A 15,707-nucleotide genomic window follows, 5' to 3' on the forward strand; every position below is an offset into this window, starting at 1 on the left:
TCTTCATATTATGGCTAAGAGAGGTGATGCATTTTGTGGACCTTTATCGTGTTTTTGGTCATTCTTTTAGTTATTATTATTATTATTAAAGTAATGGTAATGTCTTCTCACATACATAATAACATTGTATAATAACCCACACTTTTGTATTTGTAAAATTTATGTAAGGAATCTACACCAAGTCTCTCTGGCACTCTCAAGGTCTAAGTGATTAGGACGAGACTTAGTCCTCAACGACTAATCCGTTGAGATGTAATCTCAACGGATAAAAGTTGTAATCTAATACACGATTAGTCGTTGAGATGTAAGTCTTCGTCCTAATCACTCTGACCTTGACCAAGCACTCTGGAGAGTGCGAGAGACTTAGTGTAAATTCTTTACTAAATTTCACAAATAAACGAGTGTGGGTTTTTAGTCTTTATTATTATTATTATTAGTAGTAGTAGTAGTAGTATTGTTGTTGTTGCAGGCAGGAGTAGTAGACTGTAGACAAAAAAGTAGACAAGTAGACTCAGTAGACAAAATATTGAAGTTCTTGCGAGGCAGGATCAAGTATAACATTTGGGGTTTACGGCTCATGGTCGGTGATGATATGGAAAATTAGTTTACTAAGAATTACATAAAATATATATATATATATATATATATATATATATATATATATATATATATATATATATATATATATATAAATGCAATAATTTCCCCTGTAAATTAATGTAAATATAATCTCTATAAATGTAAATCATTTAAAGAAAAATAGGTATAACATTTAGGGGGTTTGAAGTTCATGATCTTTGATAATATGAAACACTTCTTTACTGGGAGTTATACTACTGTATATGTAATGTATTATTATTGCCTTGTAAAATTTATGTATATATGATTTATATTGTATTTTATTTCATAAAGAATTTTTATTTAAATCTTGTTTGTAAAGTGTTTCAATCAGTAAAATATGAGGCTGCTTTTGTATTAAAATTGTTGTGTCTATATATATATATATATATATATATATATATATATATATATATATATATATATATATATATATATATATATATATATATATATATATATATATGTTGATATATATATTAGTATATTTTGGTAGCAGTCTTTCCTGTAGACATATATTATTAAATATGACCGAAAAAGTAAGATTAATAATTCTAACACGAATTTTCTCAATCTTTCGTACATTTCGTTTCACTGTTGGAGGTAAATCAAAAATCAATTCTCCAAAATTCATTTTTATTTCTAGTCTGACGCGACACGAGCGCGTTTCGTAAAACTTATTACATTTTCAAAGACTTTAGTTCACAAATACACAACTGAATAGAACTTACGCATCTCCGATTTTTTATCTACATTTGAGTGAGGTGGAAGGGGTGATGTGGCATTAACACAAGACAGAACAAGATGTGGTATTAATAGGGTATTAATTTCATCAACACAAGACAGAACACAAAACAATGGATATTGAATAGAAGTGTTTGTAGAAAGCCTATTGGTCCATATTTCTTGATGCTTCTATATTGGAGCGGAATCTTGAGGTGGGTAGAATATAGTTGTGCAATAATTGGCTGTTGATTGCTGGTGTTGACTTCTTGATGTGTAGTGCCTCGCAAACGTCAAGCCGCCTGCTATCGCTGTATCTATCGATGATTTCTGTGTTGTTTACTAGAAATCCTAGTCTCCACTCCAAACCGGACCTCCGGTCCGAGTCAGGACCGCCGGTCCTGACTGGTTTGGAGTGGAGACGGGTTCAAGTAAAAAATGTGCCTACAGGAAATGATTTCGACGTTCAGTAAACACTCTCCGAGTGGGTAACTGAATGCCCGACAGCCCAATACGGGGATGATGTTAGTATTTAATTGAAACTTGAAACTAAACTAAATGCTAACACGTGATAATTTCCACATTCAGTTAACGCTCACTGAGATGTAAACTGAAAGACTAGCCAGGCAATGCATGGTTGATGATAGTAATATTTAAAGATTGAGAAACTTTAAACTAAATGACCACACATGTAGCGATTTTGCATTCAGTAAACACTTACTGAGATGTAAACTGAAAGACTAAGCCGGCCAATGCATGGTTGATGTTGATAGTAATATTTTAAGATTGAGAAACTTTAAACTAAATGACCACACATGTAGCAATTTTGCATTCAGTAAACACTTACTGAGTTGTAAACTGAATGCCGGAGCTGGTCAATACAAAGTTTGTGATAGTAATATTTTATTTTTTATTTAGGATGGAGAAACTTTAAACTAAAAATGAGGTCACATGGAGGGATATCTATGTTCAGTAAACTGTTACTGAGATGTAAACTGGATGGTTGACCCACCCAATACATGGTTTGTGATAGTAATATTTTATTTTTTACGATGAAGAAACTTTAAACTAAAAAATGAGCTCGCATGGAGGGATGTCTATGTTCAGTAAACAGTTACTGAGCTGTAAACTGAATGGTTGAGCTACCGATACATGGCTGGTGATAGTAATATTTTATTTTTTACGATGTAGAAGCTTAAAACTGAAAAAATGAGGTTGCATGGATGGATAACAATGTTCAGTAAACAGTTACTGAGATGTAAACTGAATGGTAGTGTCATCCAATACCTGGTTACTGATAATAGCATTTCACGATGAGAAAACCTTATGACCACACATGTAGCGATTTTGCATTCAGTAAACACTTACTGAGATGTAAACTGAATGCCGGAGCAGGCCAATACAAGGTTTGTGATAGTAATATTTTATTTTTATTTACGATGGAGAAACTTTAAACTAAAAATGAGGTCACATGGAGGGATATCTATGTTCAGTAAACTGTTACTGAGATGTAAACTGGATGGTCCACCCACCCAATACCCGGCTACTGATAATAGCATTTCACGATGGAAAACCTTATCCTAAACTAAAAATGAGCTCACATGAAAAGATTTTCACTTACTGAGATGTTAACTGAATGGTTGAGCTATCCGATACATGGCTGGTGATAGTAATATTTTATTTTTACGATGTAGAAACTTAAAACTAAAAAATGAGGTTGCATGGATGGATAACAATTTTCAGTAAACAGTTACTGAGATGTAAACTGAATGGTAGTGTCATCCAATACCTGGTTACTGATAATAGCATTTCACGATGGAAAAACCTTATCCTAAACTAAAAATGAGCTCACATGAAAAGATTTTCACTTACTGAGATGTTAACTGAATGTCTGAGCTATCCAATAGCAGTATTAATTCAAGATGTAAAACTTTAAACTAAACTAAAATGAGTGCACATGAAGTGATTCTCACGTTCATTAAACACATACTACGTTGATGACTGAATGACAGAGTCATCCAATACGTGGTTGATGATATCCATATTAATGACATTGATAATAAGAGGTCTTGAACTAGATACGGGCTGTGGTATTGAAAAGAAACTGAACTGAATTTGAAAATTGATTAATATATGTAATGTGAAGCCGATCTACTGGAAAACAGTAAACAAACTTTATTTGAAAAAGAATATGAGAAGACTGTAAAGCTGTGGGGCAAGAAAATGATAAAAATAAGAAGAGATGGTCTTCATAAACATAACATAAGATATCCATGACCGTAATTAATACAGTGTGAACTCTCTTAAACTATGCTCACCATGAAATCTCGTCACTATGCATAACTTGTCACTCTGCGAAACAAATTATTGACTATAGTGCGACAGTGAGAATAAAAATGACCACTTATGTTTTGGAGTGCTATTCTAGTCAAGAAATACTGTAAAGGATGATTATTGACTAAAGGGAATTTCGCAGACTGGAGGTGTTTGATGTGTTGAACTGCTTAAAGGAAGCATATTTGCTAGAAAAAATTCCTGTGAAATAACGCTTGTTATATGTTTTGACTACCTAGCTAATAGCATATTGCATGGCTAATAATGAAATGAAATGTCACATTTTTGTCTGACTCACTTAGCACGAGTGAAGAGATAACATTGAAAAAAACTGGCAAAGGTTGAAAAACTCTGTGAAATCATATCTGTTATGATAAGTTTTGACTAGCTGCACGCTATGTTTGCCTTCTCTCTCTAATCTACACACGCGATATGAAATGTGAATTTTGTTGACTGAAAGGAGTTTGATGATACGAATAGTAATTGCCGACATTGAGCATAATCTCAAAAACATAGTTTCTGCAAAAAAAAAATAATATTAAATTAGATGCGAGCTGCAATTTGAAAACAGAAGATGTGTGATGTGTGGCTTATTGTGTGGACTCTGGAGATATGATCTCCACATATAAGTTTCTCAAGAAAAGCGGTAATATTTTTCTTGTGTTTGGATGTAATGGCTAAACACGGATGTCATTTTCAATAATGTTATTTGCTTATCCGACAAAGATGATTTTCCCCGTTACGTTACATTGTGTTACAGAGGGCTAAAACTGGTAGACCGTAATATTCTTATGGAAGGAGCTGTAATGGAGATGGACTAAGTCCTACTTTATTTAAAAATGTCATTTTGGGCTGTAAAAGTTGATTTGCGTTACGTTACATTGTGTTAGAGGGCTAAAACTGGTAGAGGTCAATATTATATGGTAAGAGATGTGCTAAGTCATACTTTCATTTAAAAATGACATTTTGGACTGCAAAAAGTTGATTTGCGATACGTTACGGTGTGTTAGATTGTGTTACAGAGGGCTAAAAGGGGTAGTCATCAATTAATTATATGGTAGAGATGTAATGGAGATGGGCTAACCCTCACTTTCCGTTTCAAAATGACCTTTTGGACTGCAAAAAGTTGATTTGCGTTACGCTACGTTGCGTTACATTGTGTTACAGAGGGCTAAAAGGGGTAGACGCCAATATTTTATATGGTTAGAGATGTAATGAAGATGGACTAAGTCATACTTTCATTTAAAAATGACATTTTGGATTGCAAAAAGTTGATTTGCGATACGTTACGTTGTGTTACATTGTGTTACAGAGGGCTAAAAGGGGTAGCCATCAATTATTTATATGGTAAGAGATGTAATGGAGATGGTCTAACCCTCACTTTCCGTTTCAAAATGACATTTTGGACTGCAAAAAGTTGATTTGCGTTACGTTACGTTGCGTTACATTGTGTTACAGAGGGCTAAAAGGGGTAGAGGTCAATATTTTATATGGTGAGAGATGTAATGAAGATGGACTATGTCATACTTTCATTTAAAAACGATATTTGGTCTGTAGAAAGTTGATTTGCGTTACGTTACGTTACGTTACATTGTGTTATAGAGGGTTAAAACTGGTATACCGTAATATTCATATGCTATGAGATGTAATGGAGATATTGTGTTTCGCTAAATGAGTTCACATTTCAATAACGATATTCGGACAACAGCCAGAAAGTTGATCTCCACGTTACTTAATGATGATATAATGCGATGCAAACGTGAGCTAATATTTTATTGTTTTTTTTTTACCAAGATAAATATGTACGTGTCTACCAGTCATTGAATAAAACGTGATAAGAGAAAGATTAACTTTTTTTCACCTATTATGTTAACACGAGTCTCTGTTTTTTCTGTTGGATCGAACGATTACTAATGGTTGATGATGATGATGCGTGTAAACTCACGCTATGGATGGTGTTTACTCTGATAAACAGTTAGGCTGGAGAGGGCTTGAACGGATATAATTATGTTCGATGATCTAAGACTGAGGAAATGGAGCTTGGTTAATGTCCAGATTAATTTTACTACGTTAGAAATAAGGCGATCTTAAATCTTAGGGTGATTTAGATGGAAAATAAAGAACTTGTACAAAAATGAACTAAGCTGAGGGGGACAAGAGTTGAAACTTGATAACTGAACCGGTTTTTATTTACTATGACTGAAAATGTAGTTGGTGTTCAAATCTCAGGGGAATTGGACTGATAGTAATAAATTTACAAGAGTGGACTTGGACAGAGGACAGGAGCTAGAGTTTTATAATTGTTTACATCATATTTACTATGAAATACAGAGGGTAAAAATTACAGTGAAATTGCTGGGTTATTTACAAATATACGAGAGAGAACTAAGTTGGGGGACGAGAGCTGAGCTCAGTATCTGACTTGATCTTATTTACTAACTTTGAAGTATGTCTGCTTTAAATTTCAGGGAAAATTGGTCTGTTACTAGCGATCTTGTACAAATGAACTAAGCTGGGGACAAGAGCTAGAGTTTTATAATTGTTTACATCATATTTACTATGAAATACAGAGGGTAAAAATTTCAGGGGAATTGATAGGATATTTACAAAGATACGAGAGAGAACTAAGGTGGGGACGAGAGCTGGAGCTCGTTAACTGTTTTGATCTTATTTACGGTGTCTGAAATGCTGAGGGTAAAAATTACAGTGAAATTGATGGGTTATTTACAATTATACGAGAGAGAACTAAGTTGGGGGACGAGAGCTAGAGCTCAGTAACTGACTTGATCTTATTTACTAACTTTGAAGTATGTCTGCTTTAAATTTCGGGAAAATTGATTTGTTACTAACGATCTTGTACAAATGAACTAAGCCGGGGACAAGAGCTAAAGTTTGATAATTGTTTGGATTTACTAAACTAAGTCTGAAATACAGAGGGTAGAAATTTCAGGGAATTTGAATAGGTATTAACGAAGATGTGTGAGGGAAGTAAGGTGGAGGACAAGAGCTGGAGCTCGGTAACTAAATTACTGTATTGAACTACGTTTGAAATATGATTATTTTTTAATTTTAGAGGGATAGGACTGTTGGTATTCATTATACGGCAGGGGACTAAGGCAGGATAGGAGCTGAAGCTCGATACCAAATTATTGTATTTTAATATGTTTGAAATAGCTGTGTTTTAACTCTCGAAGAAAATCATTGGATACTAGAGAAGATGTATTAGTAAAAACTACTCCCTGGCTTTGTTTATATATGTAAAACTGAAATAGTTTTAATGAAAAGGAACTATGAATGAACAATATGAAGGAGAGAGAGAGAGAGAGAGAGAGAGAGAGAGAGAGAGAGAGAGAGAGAGAGAGAGAGAGAGAGAGAGAGAGAGAGAGAGAGAGAGAGAGAGAGAGAGAGAGGGAGAGAGGGAGAGAGACAGAGACAGAGACAGAGACAGAGACAGACAGAGACAGAGACAGACAGAGAGAGAGACAGAGACAGAGACAGACAGAGAGAGAGAGAGTGAGAAAGAGAGAGAGAGAGACGGAGACAGAGACAAAGACAGATAGAGAGAGTCACGGACCCTGGCGAAACGCATTGGTAATGGGTGCCCCACCACTTCCGGGGGTGTCTGAGGAGAAATACCCGAGCTACTTGGAAAGTCGTTCAGTTGGGCTCCAACCTGTGTCCCGTACGCTTACCCCTCCGCGGACATTGAAAAACGCTTAAGGTAATGGTACACAGTCCTCCTGCCAGAGTCTTCTCTCCCATCCTCGCACACTTAGCACTTCCTGTAGGGAGAGTTAAATGGTTTGTCTAACCGCATAATGGCCAGAGCACTCTCACAAAGATGAGGGGAAGCCCACACTCACCATTCCCTCCATCCATCCATCCCATACCCCTCCACTACCTCAAACAACATAACAGACTGTGATGACTCCAATCTATACTCAATCTCTACTTACTCACAATCATCCAATTATTATCCACACACAGGATTAAGTCTATGCTAAACACACATACATATTCATTTACTCCTTCCTCTCTCTTCCTTCTATTTTCTTACTCTATCACTTACTCTACTCTCATCTTTCCTGACCACATACCCTATCCCCCGAGGACTAGACCCGCGCGCGCCCTCCAATTACCTCCGACACGACACGCGACAAACCTCCGGGAAATTCCCCCTAACCCCTGAGGACTAGACACCCGCGTGACACCAGCCAGGTGGCACTCACCTGAGTGACACCTGGCAGGTGCAGCGCGCGGTTCTAGTCCTCAACTTCACTACTCCGGCTGACGGAGGAGTGGCGGCCTGGCTGACGGAGGAGTGGCGGCTCGGCTGACGGAGGAGTGGCGGCCCGGCTGACGGGGGAGTGGCGGCCCGGCTGACGGGGGAGTGGCGGCCCGGCTGACGGGGGAGTGGCAGCCCGGCTGACGGGGGAGTGGCGGCCCGGCTGACGGGGGAGTGGCGGCCCGGCTGACGGGGGAGTGGCGGCCCGGCTGACGGGGGAGTGGCGGCCCGGCTGACGGGGGAGTGGCGGCCCGGCTGACGGGGGAGTGGCGGCCCGGCTGACGGGGGAGTGGCGGCCCGGCTGACGGGGGAGTGGCGGCCCGGCTGACGGGGGAGTGGCGGCCCGGCTGACGGGGGAGTGGCGGCCCGGCTGACGGGGGAGTGGCGGCCCGGCTGACGGGGGAGTGGCGGCCCGGCTGACGGGGGAGTGGCGGCCCGGCTGACGGGGGAGTGGCGGCCCGGCTGACGGGGGAGTGGCGGCCCGGCTGACGGGGGAGTGGCGGCCCGGCTGACGGGGGAGTGGCGGCCCGGCTGACGGGGGAGTGGCGGCCCGGCTGACGGGGGAGTGGCGGCCCGGCTGACGGGGGAGTGGCGGCCCGGCTGACGGGGGAGTGGCGGCCCGGCTGACGGGGGAGTGGCGGCCCGGCTGACGGGGGAGTGGCGGCCCGGCTGACGGAGGAGTGGCGGCCCGGCTGACGGAGGAGTGGCGGCCCGGCTGACGGAGGAGTGGCGGCCCGGCTGACGGAGGAGTGGCGGCCCGGCTGACGGAGGAGTGGCGGCCCGGCTGACGGAGGAGTGGCGGCCCGGCTGACGGAGGAGTGGCGGCCCGGCTGACGGAGGAGTGGCGGCCCGGCTGACGGAGGAGTGGCGGCCCGGCTGACGGAGGAGTGGCGGCCCGGCTGACGGAGGAGTGGCGGCCCGGCTGACGGAGGAGTGGCGGCCCGGCTGACGGAGGAGTGGCGGCCCGGCTGACGGAGGAGTGGCGGCCCGGCTGACGGAGGAGTGGCGGCCCGGCTGACGGAGGAGTGGCGGCCCGGCTGACGGAGGAGTGGCGGCCCGGCTGACGGAGGAGTGGCGGCCCGGCTGACGGAGGAGTGGCGGCCCGGCTGACGGAGGAGTGGCGGCCCGGCTGACGGAGGAGTGGCGGCCCGGCTGACGGAGGAGTGGCGGCCCGGCTGACGGAGGAGTGGCGGCCCGGCTGACGGAGGAGTGGCGGCCCGGCTGACGGAGGAGTGGCGGCCCGGCTGACGGAGGAGTGGCGGCCCGGCTGACGGAGGAGTGGCGGCCCGGCTGACGGAGGAGTGGCGGCCCGGCTGACGGAGGAGTGGCGGCCCGGCTGACGGAGGAGTGGCGGCCCGGCTGACGGAGGAGTGGCGGCCCGGCTGACGGAGGAGTGGCGGCCCGGCTGACGGAGGAGTGGCGGCCCGGCTGACGGAGGAGTGGCGGCCCGGCTGACGGAGGAGTGGCGGCCCGGCTGACGGAGGAGTGGCGGCCCGGCTGACGGAGGAGTGGCGGCCCGGCTGACGGAGGAGTGGCGGCCCGGCTGACGGAGGAGTGGCGGCCCGGCTGACGGAGGAGTGGCGGCCCGGCTGACGGAGGAGTGGCGGCCCGGCTGACGGAGGAGTGGCGGCCCGGCTGACGGAGGAGTGGCGGCCCGGCTGACGGAGGAGTGGCGGCCCGGCTGACGGAGGAGTGGCGGCCCGGCTGACGGAGGAGTGGCGGCCCGGCTGACGGAGGAGTGGCGGCCCGGCTGACGGAGGAGTGGCGGCCCGGCTGACGGAGGAGTGGCGGCCCGGCTGACGGAGGAGTGGCGGCCCGGCTGACGGAGGAGTGGCGGCCCGGCTGACGGAGGAGTGGCGGCCCGGCTGACGGAGGAGTGGCGGCCCGGCTGACGGAGGAGTGGCGGCCCGGCTGACGGAGGAGTGGCGGCCCGGCTGACGGAGGAGTGGCGGCCCTGGCTGACGGAGGAGTGGCGGTCCGGCTGACGGAGGAGTGGCGGCCCGGCTGACGGAGGAGTGGCGGCCCGGCTGATGGAGGAGTGGCCGCCTGGCTGATGGAGGAGTGGCGGCCCGGCTGACGGAGGAGTGGCGGCCCGGCTGACGGAGGAGTGGCGGCTCGGCTGATGGAGGAGTGGCGGCCCGGCTGACGGAGGAGTGGCGGCTCGGCTGATGGAGGAGTGGCGGCCCGGCTGACGGAGGAGTGGCGGCCCGGCTGACGGAGGAGTGGCGGCCCGGCTGACGGAGGAGTGGCGGCCCGGCTGACGGAGGAGTGGCGGTCCGGCTGACGGAGGAGTGGCGGCCCGGCTGACGGAGGAGTGGCGGCCCGGCTGACGGAGGAGTGGCGGCCCGGCTGACGGAGGAGTGGCGGCCCGGCTGACGGAGGAGTGGCGGCCCGGCTGACGGAGGAGTGGCGGCCCGGCTGACGGAGGAGTGGCGGCCCGGCTGACGGAGGAGTGGCGGCCCGGCTGACGGAGGAGTGGCGGCCCGGCTGACGGAGGAGTGGCGGCCCGGCTGACGGAGGAGTGGCGGCCCGGCTGACGGAGGAGTGGCGGCCCGGCTGACGGAGGAGTGGCGGCCCGGCTGACGGAGGAGTGGCGGCCCGGCTGACGGAGGAGTGGCGGCCCGGCTGACGGAGGAGTGGCGGCCCGGCTGACGGAGGAGTGGCGGCCCGGCTGACGGAGGAGTGGCGGCCCGGCTGACGGAGGAGTGGCGGCCCGGCTGACGGAGGAGTGGCGGCCTGGCTGATGGAGGAGTGGCGGCCTGGCTGACGGAGGAGTGGCGGCCTGGCTGACGGAGGAGTGGCGGCCTGGCTGACTGGAGGAGTGGCGGCCTGGCTGACGGAGGAGTGGCGGCCCGGCTGACGGAGGAGTGGCGGCCCGGCTGACGGAGGAGTGGCGGCCCGGCTGACGGAGGAGTGGCGGCCCGGCTGACGGAGGAGTGGCGGCCCGGCTGACGGAGGAGTGGCGGCCCGGCTGACGGAGGAGTGGCGGCCTGGCTGATGGAGGAGTGGCGGCCTGGCTGATGGAGGAGTGGCCGGCCTGGCTGATGGAGGAGTGGCGGCCCGGCTGACGGAGGAGTGGCGGCCCGGCTGACGGAGGAGTGGCGGCTCGGCTGATGGAGGAGTGGCGGCCTGGCTGACGGAGGAGTGGCGGCCTGGCTGATGGAGGAGTGGCGGCCTGGCTGCTGGAGGAGTGGCGGCCTGGCTGATGGAGGAGTGGCGGCCTGGCTGATGGAGGAGTGGCGGCCTGGCTGATGGAGGAGTGGCGGCCTGGCTGATGGAGGAGTGGCGGCCTGGCTGATGGAGGAGTGGCGGCCTGGCTGATGGAGGAGTGGCGGCCTGGCTGATGAAGCAGATATATATAACCCTCCATTAAATGACAATGACAGGCAAGATTATGACAAACAGCAGTACCTAGTATAACAAAGGGAAGTCTCTGTCGCCTGTTAGAAATCTATCCCTTCTTCTAATTGTGGGGGGGGGGGGGGACTCCAACCATGGAAAGTTACGAGAACCGTATGGGGCACAGAACGAGCTAAACTACTGGACATATTAACAAGAAACCTTTTAAGCCACCATGTAAGATGACCCACAAGACTAGAGGTAATGATGAACCAGCTTGACTATCTAGAATTCATTGAACGATTTAATAAAAATAAGTAAAATATACGGGAAAATAAAATTCGAAACCCCATGGGAATAAGTGATCACTGTATATTGACGTTCGAATATATAGTGAAAGTATGGATAACTTAAGGGACCAGGACACTAAAGCCTGGTATAGCGAAAGTAAAATTACAAGGAAACAAAAGTTAAATTATAAATACCATAGGTAGCAAAGCTCAAGAAAGAAAGACTTCATAAACGTGATTGACTACATCACCCAGAAGAGTAAGGAGGTGGCACAAGTTTGTCCTAGTATGAAGGAATGGAATTTCACAACTTACGTGGTCCGAGTGTGTATGACCAGATGTATATCAACGTGAAATCGCCAGAGTGCACATTCAGCAATGCACTCTCCTGTACCCTCTGGTCTGGGACCAAGGTCTGCCTTGCTGGGTATCTATAGGCAGCCCTCTGGCTGGGCTGACCAAGAATATAGTAAGAGTTGTTGCATTCCCAACTCACCCGAGGAGATTATACCCATCAGTGGAACTCAGTGGTTCCATTCATAGGGAAAGAACGTAGAGGGTTAGTTTCGTGTTCCAAGTCCAGAAGGGTTCACTCACGTTAAGGCAGCTCTTCTAACCTTCCTTGTGCCTTTTCCATGACATGAAACCTCGACAGAACTTACTTGTGTTAGGAATTGTCATTGGTTTAGGAATTTGTCTGCTATTTGTCTTTTCGGTAACAGGATCATTGGACAAAAGGAAAGTAGACCAAATGGTCTAACCGGTATTGTGCAAGACGAACCGAACTGAAAACCAATCGATGACTTCAACTTAGAGAAAATCTAAAGCCAGGGAGTCTTCTAATCTTGTCTGTATGTGATAATGATACAACTAGTATTCTGAGCAGACCTAGATAAATTATGGACATTGACTAAGAATTTCAAGGAGTACCCAAGCTGAAGATTCTTCCAGAAGGTACCCGGGATACAGCAGAAATGGTATATTTGTCGAATGAAAGAATAAAGAGCAATTTAAACAAAAAATGGTGATGGCAAACAGGCCGGAGACAACGACAGACCCAGACCAAGAGGCTAAGAGGAGGAGACGCTGGTCACCAAGACCAGTTTCACAACAAAGCAGCTACAGGTACAACAGATCATTGAATGACCTGCGGGTATTTGATAACAGTGGCTGCCCCCCCCCCCTAGAGCAGGCCGTGGTCCTCATCATAAAATAGGAACCAGGTCAACCGATTCAACACAATTTGAGACAACCCAAGGAACGACTGCCAAGTGTAACATTGACCTCGTAGAGGAGCATTACAGTTTTATGACTGACACTACTGACAAAGGAATTAGAGTTGAGACCAGAGCTACAGAAGAGACGACGACTATGGGTACAACGAAGGAAGAATATTGCAACAACAGCAAAAAGAGGTAAAGTCCGATACCAAAGATTTAGTTCCTTCGAAGATTCTCTGTTGTAAATGTTATTACCTGGTTGGTCTGTGTGATAAGCAATAAAAATCTAAATATTTTGATATATTAATATACTGTGTATATTTAGGCATTGGTTAGGTTAAGTGTTTAGGTTCTGATGGCAATTATTTGTATTTGTAGTACGTGGGTGAAGCACTTTTCAACTTTGTGGTTCGAACAAATGTCAACAGTGAATCGCTGATCGAGAAATGTTTGAACGTCATCAGTTGTGGCAGCCTTTCCAATAAACAAACGCTAAAGTACATTCCATGCATCCGCCAAACCCCATTTATTAATGAAAACGGTTTACAGTAAACTGATGACGTTCGAACACCTTCGGAACAAGTGCTTCGCTGACGACTTTTGTTCAAACCACAATGCTGTAAATGCTTCACCCACGTACTACAAATACTTGCCAACAGACCCTAAACAACTAACCTAAACAATGCATAAATAGCCACAGTATGACAATATATATTATTAATTTCTATTTGACAAAAGTTATGTTTTGAATTAACAGAATTATAAAATAGACGAATGCGTCTTGGGGGGTTGACCACAGGATGGAATGGACTAGGTCTGAGGACGGGTTGGTTGTGGGACATGTGATACAAAACGTTTCATATATAAACATGGGGGTTTGGCAGGAGCATGGTATAGACTTTATCCTTTGTTTATGAGGTCGACATGTTACACACTACTCAATAAATCGTGCTCTAACTTTTCTCTAAAAGTGCTTCGCTGACGACCTCTGCTCGAATCCCAAAGCTATAACTTTCACCCCATGTAGTTCTAATACAAATAATGGCCAACAGGACCTTAACACCTAATCTAACCTACCCCCTAAATTTACATTGAAATTGAAATTATAATATTAACTTTGATGAAGATAATACAATTTTTAATACACGATGAAACTGATGAATGCATTGGATTGGGTGGGGGGTGGGGCAACGGCTACCACTAACTAGCCAGGCCTGAGGACGTGATGCTGGAAATGAGCATTTGCCCTTTTGTGGAAGAGGACTGGCTGCTTTCCTACAGTTTACTATACAGTTTAATATACAGTTCACTGCAGGTCAAGCCGTCCATGAATGGGCAAGTTCAAGCAGACCTGAAATTTACTATCTAGACCCGCATGGAGGAGCTTCCCTTCCTAGGTACTCAAGTGTGTGTATATATAGACTGAGAAAGACCACCCGGTTTCCCTCAAGAGACCTCTTATTCTTCCTGGGAATCCGAGTCAAAGGAATAACAAGTGATCAGAATAATCTGGGGAAAGCCTTTGAGGTGCTCTGGGGGCATCTTTAAAGCTAGAGGCTGTCCAGAATCTACCATACAAGAAGCTGCCATGAAACTAGCCCCTCTCCAGTGACAAATTCTTATACAGGAACAAACACATCCAGACTATAGAGGATTATTCTAACCAAGTTATATAATTCAGACAGCATCAGGAAGCATCCGAAAGGAAGTTAACAAGCTCTAGTCATGGTTAGTTTAGTTCACTTATTATGCATCCCATACCCATCATGTGGGCGGTAGTGGAAAGGGTTACAGAGGCACATAATGGGCTCAGGGACTGAACTCCACAATTTTGCTAAACAAGTTACAATCTTGAGCTAGTTACAAAATTCAAAAGATCGTCACATCATTGGGTTCGAGATCGACCATAAGTTCAGTTACTAAATTAAGAAACTGACATATGAAGAGAGCTAGTGTCAATATGTTTGTCCAGCACACAGCACCCCCCTCCCTCATCCAGTGGGCAGCGGTGGATAGGTTACAATCACTTAGTTACTACCTACAGTTAGCAAACTAGGGATATTTGGCCAAGATTTCTGGTAGCAGATTATTTTAAATGAAGTATTTACTCATCTCTGGAACATGTTTATAGAATTCTCTGAATTCGCGTATCTTTTTGCCCTCCATCACAGTGACGGAGGTTGTGCGAATAATTTTGTTAACAGTTTATATTTGGTCAGGTCTACATCAGCAGAAAATTTTAATTCCCAATGATACTTGTAACCGAGTGTAAGCCGAGCAGTTGCAACATCTTGAAGTCTCCAGATTGTATTGGATGATCCATAGGTGTGTGCCTCCTCTTGCATGATAATATAATGATAGATGGAATTACTGGTGTCGATTTCACTTCGCCTCAGCGCTACAAGATTTTGTTGAAGTTCTTTTGCTCTCAGACTGCTTATTGGCAATCCCCCCCTCCCCGCTCAGCTCGTTGTCGCCGTGTGGGGGCTTAGTGGACGGCTGCCGGAGTGTGATGCTCCTTGGGACTGTCCTCTGTCCTTTTCTAGCCTTGTGCTCCTGCTGCCGTCCTCTCCAATTCTGCTGGGCATCTTTTCCTTTTCCTTCTGTTTCGTTTTTCTCCCCCCTCTTCTCCTATCTGCTTGCCGTTTCCTGCCGACCTTTTGCTCGTTCTGGTTCTTCCCTTGGTCTTCTTCTATTTTGACGCCCGGGTGCTTGAGGAGGCATACTCTTGCACCCGTAGAACTGTAGCACCCGACGTCGAGAGCGAGGGGAACCTTTTATTGTCAATCCCCCTTTCATCACTGAACCCGATCTCGACGGACTGTCGGTTTCTTAAGGTGACGTTTGTGGGGCGTATACTCACGACGCACCCCTAGGAGGCCCCGGCAAGATCGGCGA

General features: G+C 46.6%; 1 protein-coding gene across 1 annotated transcript; it reads right to left on the reverse strand.

The window, feature by feature from the left end:
- Positions 1-7,937: 7,937 nt before the first annotated feature.
- Positions 7,938-15,154, reverse strand: LOC138356467 (proline-rich protein 36-like). Its single transcript, XM_069312629.1, has 3 exons — positions 15,012-15,154; positions 10,914-11,300; positions 7,938-10,746 (listed from the first exon to the last, which is right to left on the reverse strand). Exons 1-3 carry the CDS (start codon positions 15,152-15,154, stop codon positions 7,938-7,940), a joined length of 3,339 nt encoding a protein of 1,112 aa, XP_069168730.1.
- Between the last annotated feature and the right edge of the window lie 553 nt (positions 15,155-15,707).

Source organism: Procambarus clarkii, chromosome 72 (assembly GCF_040958095.1).
Source record: "Procambarus clarkii isolate CNS0578487 chromosome 72, FALCON_Pclarkii_2.0, whole genome shotgun sequence".
Taxonomy (NCBI): domain Eukaryota; kingdom Metazoa; phylum Arthropoda; class Malacostraca; order Decapoda; family Cambaridae; genus Procambarus; species Procambarus clarkii.